Source organism: Salmo salar, chromosome ssa05 (genome assembly GCF_905237065.1).
Source record: "Salmo salar chromosome ssa05, Ssal_v3.1, whole genome shotgun sequence".
In the NCBI taxonomy this organism is placed as follows: domain Eukaryota; kingdom Metazoa; phylum Chordata; class Actinopteri; order Salmoniformes; family Salmonidae; genus Salmo; species Salmo salar.
Window position 1 is genome coordinate 77,826,913 of NC_059446.1, and position 13,411 is coordinate 77,840,323.

A 13,411-nucleotide genomic window follows, 5' to 3' on the forward strand; every position below is an offset into this window, starting at 1 on the left:
TGTTCGTGACGTGGTTGGTTTTCTTTTTGTAGTCCGTGATTTCCTGTAGTCCCTGCCACATCGGTCTTGTGTCTGAGCCGTTGAATTGTCCCTATACTGAAGTTTCACTTGTTTGATTGCCTTGCGGGGGGAATAACTACACTGTTTGTATTCGGCCATATTCCCAGTCATCTTTCCATGCATCTGAAACTTTACACAATGCTGCACAGGGTGGGAGTTACCATTTTTCTCACTCTATACAGCAGAAAAATCTAAATGTGACAACAAACTGACAATATCACCCTGCAAAAATAATTCTCTGCTGTACTACTACTGTAAGAGACATTGCCAAACAAACTGAGGATACGATTCCATGTTTGCCGATTCTGTCCTGGGCTGCCAATCATGAATAACAAAGGGTTGAAACTAGAGACAGGAGTAGCAGTGGTCATGTCAGTCTGTTGATATTAAATAAAGCATTACAGGTCATGTCAAGAGCATTGTGATGAAGGATTGCCATAGGCTGAATTGAGAGACTGGGCTAAAAAGTTTAGTCCCAATGTAGAAGATTTATTTTCTTAAAAATTCTAACTTAACAAAAAATACTTGAGTCCTTTTAGCTCTTTGTAGAGCAAAGGCACAAAAATAACAAAAGCAATATTTTCTCAATCCTGACAAACAATATAGTACTGCTGACTAACAAATGCAATATGTTCTCCATCCTGACAAACAGTATACTACTGCTGACTAACAAAAGCAATATGTTCTCCATCCTGACAAACAGTATACTACTGCTGACTAACAAAAGCAATATGTTCTCAAACCTGACAATGTACTAATGCTGACTAAAAAAAACACAAACACATGTAGCTTACTGGGTTTAAACCAGTGAAGCATGTTGAAAGAATAACAATTTTAACTTTACCTTTCCGTTTGACTTCAAAATCATCATCAAATCAAAGTTTATTGGTCACGTACACAGATTTGCAGGTGTTATGGCAGGTGCATGTAAAATATTGTGTTACTAGCTCCAACAGTGCAGTAGAATGTCTCGCAAATACAATTCAAATACACAATCATGAAAACAATCCAAACAACAAATCAAGAAATAGCCATCCTAGTAGATCATCATCATTCTAGTAGTAAGTTTATTAGAACAGGGGAGTGTGGTAGTAAGTTTATTAGAACAGGGGGTGTGGTAGTAAGTTTATTAGAACAGGGGGTGTGGTAGTAAGTTTATTAGAACAGGGGAGTGTGGTAGTAAGTTTATTAAAACAGGGGGTGTGGTAGTAAGTTTATTAGAACAGGGGGTGTGGTAGTAAGTTTATTAGAACAGGGGGTGTGGTAGTAAGTTTATTAGAACAGGGGGTGTGGTAGTAAGTTTATTAGAACAGGGGGTGTGGTAGTAAGTTTATTAGAACAGGGGTGTGGTAGTAAGTTTATTAGAACAGGGGAGTGTGGTAGTAAGTTTATTAGAACAGGGGGTGTGGTAGTAAGTTTATTAGAACAGGGGGAGTGGTAGTAAGTTTATTAGAACAGGGGGAGTGGTAGTAAGTTTATTAGAACAGGGGGTGTGGTAGTAAGTTTATTAGAACATGGGGAGTGTGGTAGTAAGTTTATTAGAACAGGGGGAGTGGTAGTAAGTTTATTAGAACAGGGGAGTGTGGTAGTAAGTTTATTAGAACAGGGGGTGTGGTAGTAAGTTTATTAGAACAGGGGGTGTGGTAGTAAGTTTATTAGAACAGGGGGTGTGGTAGTAAGTTTATTAGAACAGGGGGTGTGGTAGTAAGTTTATTAGAACAGGGGGAGTGGTAGTAAGTTTATTAGAACAGGGGAGTGTGGTAGTAAGTTTATTAGAACAGGGGGTGTGGTAGTAAGTTTATTAGAACAGGGTGGTGTGGTAGTACGTTTATTAGAACAGGGGGTGTGGTAGTAAGTTTATTAGAACAGGGGGTGTGGTAGTAAGTTTATTAGAACAGGGGGAGTGGTAGTAAGTTTATTAGAACAGGGGAGTGTGGTAGTAAGTTTATTAGAACTGGGGTGTGGTAGTAAGTTTATTAGAACAGGGGGTGTGGTAGTAAGTTTATTAGAACAGGGGGTGTGGTAGTAAGTTTATTAGAACAGGGGCGTGGTAGTAAGTTTATTAGAACAGGGGTGTGGTAGTAAGTTTATTAGAACAGGGGAGTGTGGTAGTAAGTTTATTAGAACAGAGGGTGTGGTAGTAAGTTTATCAGTAGAGGGGGTGGGGTAGTAAGTTTAGCAGAACAGGGGGTGTGGTAGTAAGTTTATCAGTAGAGGGGGTGGGGTAGTAAGTTTAGCAGAACAGGGGGTGTGGTAGTAAGTTTATCAGTAGAGGGGGTGGGGTAGTAAGTTTAGCAGAACAGGGGGTGTGGTAGTAAGTGTATCAGTAGAGGGGGGTGGGGTAGTAAGTTTAGCAGAACAGGGGGTGTAGTAGTAAGTTAATCAGAACAAGGGGTGTGGTAGTAAGTTTAGCAGAACAGGGGGTGTGGTAGTAAGTTTATCAGTAGAGGGGGGTGGGGTAGTAAGTTTAGCAGAACAGGGGGGTGTGGAAGTAAGTTTATCAGTAGAGGGGGGTGGGGTAGTAAGTTTAGCAGAACAGGGGGGTGTGGTAGTAAGTTTATCAGTAGAGGGGGGTGGGGTAGTAAGGCCAATAGCAGTCCACCATGTCTTTAGCCTCCTCGTATGTGGTGAACTCACAGTCGGGGGAAAATTGTGGCGTTCCTGGCTCACAGAATCTCAGATGGTGTCTCAAATTGTACCTATCGAAGGTCAACATCTGAGAGGAACAGAATTTTTCATCATCTTAAGTGATAGCTAGACTTTTGATTGCTGATTGTAAAGTCTTGCTGCTTTGGCAACATTGTTGTACCTTTAAAAGTTATACCCACAAAGCAGTTGTCTTAAAAACCTGTCCTGGAGAGATACAGGGTGTGCAGGGTTTTGTTCCAGGCACCAGTTACACACAGATTACACTAATAAAGGTCTTGATAATTAGTTGATTAATTGAATCAGACGTGTTAGAGTTGGGCTAAAACTAAATCCTTTACACCCTGTTATTTTCCAGTACAAACATTGTTGATCCAATCAATAAAGTTGATGTGAAATCTGACCTGTGAACCGTCCATGTGGAACGCTACAGCAATGTTGTCCCAAACGTAGAACTGGTGTTTCTGTGGATCAGGGATCAGGTGGGCTACATCCTGGTTCTGGTAGGGCTTTGGCACCAATTTCAAGCTGTGGAAAGGAAGTAAAAGTCTGAGTCAATTGTAATTAATGCATCCCATGCTATAATTGAGTGATTTTTTTATCTATTATTGCTATATTACATCTAAAGTAACTGACATATTTAGCATTGAATGGAAATGTTTTGAGTCTGCACATTGTTTACATTGATCTGTGAATTATACCAGGGGCGCAATTTGGTTTTAGAAGTGGGGGGGATAACCGCTCTAAGGCGTCCACATTGTCCTAAAGCACACCGGTGCCACGTTTTGTATCACAGTGCAATAATAAAACTGGGGGGAACAAACATGCAATTTCAGAATGTGGGGGGGTCATGTCCCCCCATCCCCAGTAAAAGTTGTGCCCACTCTAACCTGTGTGTCTGACACATGGCCTCGGGTCTCCAAATGATTTGTCCATCTCTGTAAGCACAGACTCCATCATCATTGTCCTGGAGGAGAGGGTACTTCTCAAAGAGGTCGTTGTTGTAGTGACTGTGGACTAGCACTGAGTACATCACCTCCTGTTTGTACAGGACTGTCTCATAAACACGCAGGATTGGCTCGTGTCCAACGCATAGCTAAAAAAAAGACAAACACCTTCAATATCATTAAATTACATGCTCTTGTTCCTTTAAATTATTTGACCACAAATTCTCACATGGTCTCAGTATGTACCCAGCAGTCCTGTATGTTTATTCTACAGATATTTTAACAGTTCCACTAACAAGACTTCAGTACCTGTTCCCGGTATCTCTTGAGCAGCTCCTCCAGGGGGAAGGTGAAGCGGTAGGAGCCCAGCCGAGAGGTGTCCAGGAAGGCAGGTGAGGTGGCGAACCTCTGCAGGAAGGATTTCTGCTCCCTGGCCTGCTCCTCTGTCCTGTCAGGGTACCTGGTCTGGAGCAGACGTTGTTCAGCCGAGGCCATCTCTTCTGCTCCCAAAGACAAGCTCCACCACAGCAGGTCCAAACCCTCTGGCCCCTCTTCTGGGTCCTCTGGCCCCTCTTCTCGGTCCCTAGCACAGAACCCCCCATCGCTTTCGACGGCTATGCCAAATAGCCCGTATTCATCTGTGTCGTGTCTGAGCTGGGAAACCCAGAACTCTGGCCTTGGGTATTCTGGGATGTTGTCTTTGAAGAGGTAGTTGTTGTGAATGTCCTGAGCTTTCAGTCTCAGTCCTAGTTCCGGCAGTTTCAAGTGCTCGGCCTGGACAGCAAACTCCCGGTGTCCTCTGCGGTTATTGCGCACAACCACGTCCATGTTCTGCTCTCACTTCAGCGTTGTCTGAGGAGAATTTGGAAGAAAAGTTCAAAATACCAAAAAGGCAAACATTAGTCTACCGAACCAGAACTAATGTGTCTTCTGAAAACACCAACATACAGTAACACAGGGTGATGTTTGGAAAGTATTGGAGAAAGAAGAAATGGCAGTCTGCGTTTACTCAGTCAGCAATGTAATATGTAGGCTACCATAAAAATGTACTGTACAACCTGAAGGTTAAAGAGGTGAACCATTGCCCACAGGGTTGCTGGTTCAAATACCATGCCTGTTGAGATTGGGAATGTGGGACAGCAAAAGCCCTGGACCAGAGCTAGTCTGTCAGTAAACTAAGACCTCAAAATAGTTTGAGAATTTACAGCTTGAGCACATGTTGAAAATTGGTCAGCACTCTAGCAACATCTTTACTTAGGTGACTAATGAAAGTATATTGAAGCCAGTCAGTGCTCCCGACCCTCCCATCATAAAAAACAACAACATTATTCGACTTAAAGTAACTGTCCAGTGAAAATAGACAGTTACACCTAAATAATGTTGACTCGTCTTATACTCGTATGTGGCCAAAGCATATAAATTAAAAATTTAAAAATTAAAAAACACCTCAAATTTGTATCTCAAACAGATAATTTACAAAATGCTTGCTTTTTCCTCAGAGTATGATGTCATACTCCTGAGGAGGATGAGCTGGTCAATCAAAGGTCTAGAGGATGAGCTGGTTAATCAGTGGTCTACTTGCATGAATATGTTTAATTACTGGTGTAGAGGAGTGGCCTAACATTATGATAATGTCTATTTAATTGGGTAACTAATGGTGTAATTTAAAATATGTGTTTTCTATTTCCCACCATAAACAGGGCACCATCTATGATTTAAATTGATAGAAACTTTCTTAGTGAGTAGGGATAAAACATAGGCCTATGTGTCACAATTATAATCTGAAGGTAAGCCAGGGTGCTTTCCAGTTACTAACTACGGTGATGTCTGAGCAGCAGAAGGATTTCGGTCGGCAGTGGCTATTATTCGCGCCACGCTTTTATAGTTCAGTTCGAATGGAGAGTGAGGGCGGGGCTCGGTGCTGTGGCTCCTTGCCTGACTGGCTGAAACGTTCTGTGTTCTCGCTCAGCAGGGAAGGAAAGGTCTCGCATACCCAGTCCCAGGGAGGAGAGTCCTTTCCTTAGGGCATGGTTCCCCAACTGGCGGCCCGTGGGCCAAATCTGGCATACCAGCAAAATTATTTGGCCCTTACTTAAATAATGAAACAGTTACATTTTAACTTCATTCATGTGGAGAGAGAATGCAGGATACAGTGAATAAATAAAAAAGTTGGCGGACCATTTTGTGGTGCTGAAACGTAAAGCTGCAACCGCGGCGCAATCAATAGGAGGTGAACAGCGCCTGGTACTGAAAATATAGCTAACTTGTGTGGGAGTTAATGCAATGTAACTAGGTGCAGTTGCTATGCTGAGAAAACATCAGGACAATAATCACATAAACTTCTTATGGGCAGGTGGGACGGTAGCGTCCCACCTGGCCAACATCCGATGAAATTGCAGAGCGTGAAATTCAAACTACAGAATTATAAATATTTTACTTTCATAAAATCACAAGTGTAGTACATAAAAATAAAGCTTAACTTCTTGTTAATCCAGCCGCTGTGTCAGATTTCAAAAAGGCTTTACGGCGAAAGCACACCATGCGATTATCTGAGGACAGTGCCCCGCATACAAAAGCATGAAAAACATATTTCAACCAGGCAGGTGCGCCACGAAAGTCAGAAATAGCGATATAATAAATGCCTTACCTTTGATGATCTTCTTCTGTTGGCACTCCAAAACGTCCCAGATACATCCCAAATGGTCCTTTTGTTCGATAATGTCCTTCTTTATATCCATAAAAACTCAGTTTAGCTGGCGTACTTCAGTCAATAATCCACCCAGTTTCCCTCCATCAAAATGCATACAAAATGAATCCCAAACGTTACTAATAAACTTTTCCAAACAAGTCAAACAACGTTTACAATCAAACCTTAGGTACCCTAATACATAAATAAACGATACAATTTAAGACGGAGAATCGTTATTGTCTTTACCGGAGAAAAATACCAAAGCACGCGCTCTCTTTAACGCGCTTGGAAACACTACAGTCAAAATGAGAGCCACCTAGAAAAACTACAATTTCATTTCAATTTCATTTTTCCAAAAACCAGAATGAAACTCTTTCTAAAGACTTGACATCTAGTGGAAGCCCTAGGAACTGCAACCTGGGAGGATTTTGCCTTATAATAAAAGTGACAGCCATTGAAAACAGTGGTAGGCTGAATTTTTTTTTGAGGAAATGGTTTGTCCTCGGGGTTTCGCCTGCCATATCAGTTCTGTTAAACTCACAGACATAATGTTAACATTTTGAGAAACTTTAGAGTGTTTTCTATCCAAATCTACCAATTATATGCATATCCTAGCTTCTGGGCCTGAGTAACAGGCAGTTTATTTTGGGCACGCTTTTCATTTGGACGTGAAAATACTGCCCCCTACACAAGAGAGGTTAACAGGAAGTAGAAATTATGTCATCTAGTGCATTTGTTGCTTCTGGGCAAAACAAACATGCCAATGATTACATTAAGACAATGTACATGAGTACATTAGCTAAGGCCATAATTACATTTGTTACATCTGGACATATTTATGACAGGAGAACGTGGAGGGAGGATGGTAGCAAAATGACCGACATGTGAAACGTGAAGTATACAATAAATTTAGTATTTTTTTGTATTACATAAGGGGTCCTGCCACCATTATAATCTAACCTGAAGCAGATGTGAGCATTACTAGGTGTGAACAAGCAAGAACTCGGACTAAAAGATAATGGTGGCGGAAGGGCAAGGGGAGTGATTTCATTTACATATGCTGTGTGTGAGGCTGCAAAGCTATAAAGGCAGAGCTCTGACTCAGATAAGTTGGTTGTTTCATGGATCAGCACGGCTTTGCTACTCTGTATTAAAGTCTATATTGAATTCACAAGTTCTAGTAAGAGTGTTATATTCCTGAGGCAATGTTCCACCACAGCAGCACAGCAAAAGATATAAAAAAAAACTACACCAGTTGAGTCATTAATTTCAACGCTAATCTTCATTTTCATTTGACTTTACAAACAACACCAGGGCTTAATTGAAGTCTATTTCTTCAGAGCCTGGGCCTATATAAAATAACTAAACTGGCTGAGGTGGGCTATGAGGCTTAACAGTATCTTTCACAATGAAAAAATATATGGCCTAATAGAAGTGGGATTTTTTTTATTAGGACTGCTTACAATTGCAATTGGACAAAAATGTAGCATCCAACATAAAACCATAATTTAAAGGAAAAAGACGATGTCTGTAGCTCAATGTCTGTATCTGAATGTCTGTATCCGGATAGCCGTGTAATGACAGAACAGAAAATACTGTCAGCTTGAGACCTAAATATCCCTGGATAAGCACTCACAATAATGTTAGCATTTACTAAATACAGTCATATAGGCCAATAAGTTACTTACTCAATGGGAGATGGATGTGATTTTGATGCGCAGGCAGTCCTCGATTTACTTATATGAAATATTATTCCTGTCGTGAATCTATATTGCGTTCATAGAGGAAAATGAGGACTCGCAGGTATAAGTCGATCAAAAAATTGTTAGCAAATAAAATGCAAGTTTCTTTATTGTGCTGTATTTCTCTGAGCATGCGACCCAGAACGCTACAAGGCCTCCGCACTCCTGAGCACATCCCTGATGTGGCTTGATGTCTGGAATTGCAGCCTCGTCCAGCGAGGGTATCGTTTTCTTAGCAAGGGAGGAGAATTCTTCACCTGTGCGGACTGTGAAAGGATCACGTAAAAACGCAATGATATCCGTGGGCATGGTGCAGTCTTCAAATCCCAGCCAAATCTGGTGGAGAAGTTGACCCTCAGCTGGTTGATGAAATCTTGAAATCACATCTGTGACAATGCTGCAGCCTCGTCACTCTCCCTGTCGTTTATTCACTGTGCTGAAGTGCAGTAGCCTTCCACATTACAAGTCCAAATCGAACAACTCAATCTTCCTAGTAAAGCCCTCAAGTTTTTCCACCATGTCTACGACTGTTTTCCCTCTTACTTATAACTGCACATTTAACCCGTTTAAGTGACAGAATATGTCAGCCAAAAAAGCCTGGTGTCTAGCTTGTAGTTAATGCTTCAATGTTTCTGCCTGTGCTCCTGTCTCGGGCGGGAAGGCCACTTTGAAAGTTCCATGTTTAGATTCATAATGATCTCTGAGATTTAATTATTTGCAAACAGCGACATTTTCATCTCTCTGTACATTCTTCCCAGAAACTTCGATTTTCATTATCCACCTTTCTTTTGATACTTTTTAAGAGCGACATTTTGTCTTGATTCAAAGCTAATTGTTCTGAACAAATGCTGACTTAAAAAAGAGTAGTGTAGCCTACAGTAGTCTATGTAGACCTGTTTTCCCCACCAATCAACGGACAGAGAAATAGACAAAAATAACATGGTGATTTTTTTAGAGTAATCAGATCGAAATCATTATGTTATTGTCACTGAATGTATTATGTGCAAATCAGATGTGTTAAAATGTTTGTTCAATTTGTAGTGTAGGCCAATTCATTGTGTTAATATTATATAATAGTTATGTTCTGGCCCACCGACTATCAGCTCAGAGTTGAACCCTGCCATAGGGAATTTAATAGTGTTCAATTATTGATGGGCATATCCTTTGCACAACCGGGAAAGGCGGGGAATTGTTCAGGGCTTAATATTCCCAATATAATGATACAAATCATGACATATTCTCCTTGAAATACAGAGAAGTTATTCACAACGGGGTGAATACACAATATCATTTAACATTTCTACAGCACACAATGATCATAACATGCATTAGTACACTTCTTGCCTTCCCACCTAGATCCTTTTGTAGCCTAATAGTTTATCAACAAAAGCAAGGTTTTTGTTGTTACCAAGAATGTTCTCCTGATTCCATATGAATGGTCTGGATTCTGTCCGTTGAGCGCAGGGCGAGCCACTTTGCGTGCACATGCTGTTACTGTGCTATCCTGTCCTGGATAGAATGTTTGAAGTGGATGTTCTGCCGTTTAATGGCCCTCTGGAGTGTTATCTTGTAATCCGGAATGTACTGGGAAAAGGGGAAAAGAGTGGCTGGGTTGCGTCATGTCTTTTCATCTCTACCGTTGGCATGCCGATGGGCGACTTGATGTGTATTGGGTACCGTCTGCCAACTGCCAGGCATTTGGAATTGGCCTGGTCTTTAGTCAGTGAGACGTCCCTACACAGGAATTTACACACACCATTCTGTTGTTGAGGTATGCCCACACCATTCCAACACAGAAAAGCTGCTTTTTTTAACATACTTAATTTAATTTCTCTGGAAGGAAAACTATTTAACTCATATTGTAAGTAATTATAGGTCACATTTAATTGAAATCTGGATAAACTGGACAGCTATTTTAAAGGTAGACTCAGTGCTATGACTTAGATGCTCAGCGTAAACAGCGTAGTTGGTCAATTTCCGCAACAACTAAGAGCGTTGAAGCGCGAGGGTAAACTTATCCACTGTTTTGTTCAGTGGCTTCCACGTTGTAGCAGCTTGAATCGAACCTGTGTCCATGCGTATATACTGTGTGTGACTGTTTGAGAACGAAGTCTTGCAACGCGTTGATCGCAATATCTGCGGTGCTGCTCGTGGCAACGTCATTTCTTTGGTTAAACTGTCATTGCATGGTTAAAACTGTCATTTTGATCTCATGGTGGTCAGTCCTAGCATCCATAGCTCTGTCTGAGAATTTGAGAGTGGTTACAGGTAGCCTAGTGTTAATTTGAGAGTGGGGCAGCAGGTAGCCTAGTGGTTAGAGTGTTGAGCCAGTAACCGAAAAGGTTGCTTGATCAAATCTCCGAGCTGACAAGGTAAAAATGTGTCGTTCTGCCCCTGAACAAGGCAGTTAACCCAATGTTCCTAGGCTGTCATTGTAAATAAGAATTTGTTCTTGACTGATTTGCCTAGTAAAATAAAAAAGACATATCTCCAACCCTTATTTGTTTGTCAAAACAGTGGCAGGTGTTGGTTTTGTTGTTGTTTGGTTTGCAGAATACCCCTTTAAGAAATGCCAATCTGAAAATACACTTTTCTTATAGGTGGGAAAAGGGCACCCCTAGACCCCTATCTGTGTGTGCCTGAATAGGGTCCCTTACTCTTCCACAGTGTTACATCGAGCCTGATGAAAAGTGTTTTCCACGCCATCTTGAGCTGTTGTCATCTGATCATAATTATAAGTAAACACAAAACATTGCGTGGGACCAAACACTTTACTTGCAGGTCAACAGGAATTTATGGAAGGGTTGAAGTCAGTTGCAGGTCACGTGGTTCTCTCTCGGGCCATGCATAGCTGACCTGGCTAGCATAGATAACGGTCCTCATAATAACATAGCACCATCTGCTCTGGTAGTTTTCCATCGTGAATGGTTGGTTCTGAGTTCTGTTCTCAGTAAAAACCAGCACAAATCCTCTGTAGGTCAGAATATTCCCAAACCCTGAATGGAGGGTGTCCTCTGATCACTTGAAATAGATCTACAAAAAACTATTGTTGTCAATATCCTTTTTGACTGAACACTGCACTATATTTCCTTGGATTGATCATTTCCAACAGACCCTAACACTCTGCTGCGTTAAGCCATTGGTTCATTATCCTTTGGCAGAGTAGGAGTCACCATATATATGGCTCTATACTGCAGAAAAGACAATGTGTCTAAATATGACAACAAACTAACCGTATCACCCTGAATTAATTATGAGCTACTGCACTACTGTAAGATACACATCACCCTGCCAAATAAACTGACTTCCTACATTTACATTTTAAGGATAATATTCCTTCTTTGCACAACCCACCATGGGTATCACTTAAAACGGTCTGAAACTAGAGAGGATTAGCCGAGATCATGTCAGTCTGTTGATATTAAATACAACATTAAAGATAATGCAAAGAGCATTGTGATGAAGGATTGCCATAAGCAGAATTGAGAGACTGGGCTGTGTAGTTTAGTTATTATCTGGAAGATGGATTTTCTCCTAAATTCTCAAAAGTAAGTACAGTGGACTGGTCGACAATGAGCCTTTGATTCAATCCTGGCTGTTGTACTGTCTGGCTTTGACATCAGAGGAGGTATTTTATTAAAATGGCCACTGGTTGATTATCAAGGGGCCCAAGTAGGCTAGAGGGGTGTTATAGTAATTTCCAGGTGAACAAAAGGGAGAACAGTGGTAGGTAAAGTCAATCAACAATCAATCCGGTTTATTACAAGTTGCAACAGGGAGACACCACCCAGTGCAGAAACTTTCCCTGATTGCAGTGGTAGAAAAAGTACTACATTCTCAAGTAAAGCTCCCTTAATAGAAAATGACTCAAGTAAAAGTGAAAGTCACCCAGTAAAATACTACTTGAGTAAAAGTATTTGGTTTTAAATATACTTAAGTATAAAAATTAAATGTAGTTGCTAAAATATAATTAAGTATCAAAAGTTAAAGTTAAATGATGAATAATTAAAAATTCCTTATATTAAGCAAACCAGACATCACAATTTTATTTTATTTTTTTTAATTTACGGATAACCAGGGTCACACTACAACACTCAGACATCATTTACAAACAAAGCATTTGTGTTTAGTGAGACTGCCAGATCAGAGGCAGTTGGGATGGCGAGTGATGTTCTCTTGATAAGTGTACGAATTGGACCATTTTCTGTCGTGATACGCATTCAAAATGTAACGAGTACATTTGGGTTTCAGGGAAAATGTATGGTCTAAAAAGTACATAATTTTCTTTAGGAATGTAGTGAAGTAAAAGTAAAAGTTGTCAAAAATATAAATAGTAAAGTAAAGTACAGATACCCCCCAAAAAACTACATTGGTAGTACATTAAAGTATTTTTACTTAAGTACTTTACACCATTGCTTGATTGATGGTGCTGCTATCTGCATTAGGGCAAATAAGTCAGGCTGAGTTTAACCAGCCTGTGCGACAGGGTCTAGCAGTGTTTTATACATGGAATGGAACATTAATAATAAAGTACTTACGGTCAAGTTGAAGGCTGCTAAACACTGCTAAGCTTTACTTGATGCAGGATCACTGTTGAAGTAGGAACAGTGTCTTGAAAAGCAGGCTCACTTTGTCTTATTCTTTTCCTGCTCTTTGGTGTTTCCTCCGCACTTCTCTGGACAGCATCAATAGTTAGGCTCAACTTTCGTTTCTTTCAACTCTGATCTTTCAGGGGGTTTCCAGTCCGCAAGCTGCAGTAGCCAATCACGTTCAGTATCTACATACCGTTACCGTAATACCCTCACTGGCCAATCACAAGCTCATTGGCATTTCCTGTTGTCTACTTCAAACTTGCAAAACCTTTAACCGACTCCAAAACAATTTCTACACCATGTTTTCAGCTTACAAGGCCTGATGAAGACAATGTACAGTTGTGAATGCTACAGTCGTTTTGTGAAAAGGTATTATTTGTCTAAAAACATGATTTTTTTCTATATGGGTACTCAGACTACTATAGGCTGTAGATATGCCATTCCAGCTCCCACATATATACTATACCAGCTCCCACTGAGGTAGTACCAAAACGGCTATTTGGCCTTAGGTACTCAGACAAGGCTGTAGTAGAGTTGTGAATGCTACACTATTTTTGTGAACATTTTTTGCTTTTTTAAGACAATTTAGAGTTTAGAATGCAAAAAAAAAGTGAAACGGATTGTGTGTCTGAAAGCATGCATTTTTCTAGCTCTGGGTACTCAGACAAGGCTGTAGATCAGGGTTCAACTAGGTTTGGCCTCGGGACATTTCTGAGTTGATAGTCGGTGGGCCAG

General features: G+C 40.7%; 1 protein-coding gene across 1 annotated transcript; it reads right to left on the reverse strand.

Annotated features, from left to right (window-relative positions):
- Positions 1-507: 507 nt before the first annotated feature.
- Positions 508-12,821, reverse strand: LOC106606114 (uncharacterized). The gene is made up of 5 exons (XM_014202236.2): positions 12,623-12,821; positions 3,963-4,505; positions 3,597-3,802; positions 3,111-3,234; positions 508-2,776 (listed from the first exon to the last, which is right to left on the reverse strand). Exons 2-5 carry the CDS (start codon positions 4,479-4,481, stop codon positions 2,621-2,623), a joined length of 1,005 nt encoding a protein of 334 aa, XP_014057711.1. The 5' UTR covers positions 4,482-4,505; positions 12,623-12,821; the 3' UTR covers positions 508-2,620.
- Between the last annotated feature and the right edge of the window lie 590 nt (positions 12,822-13,411).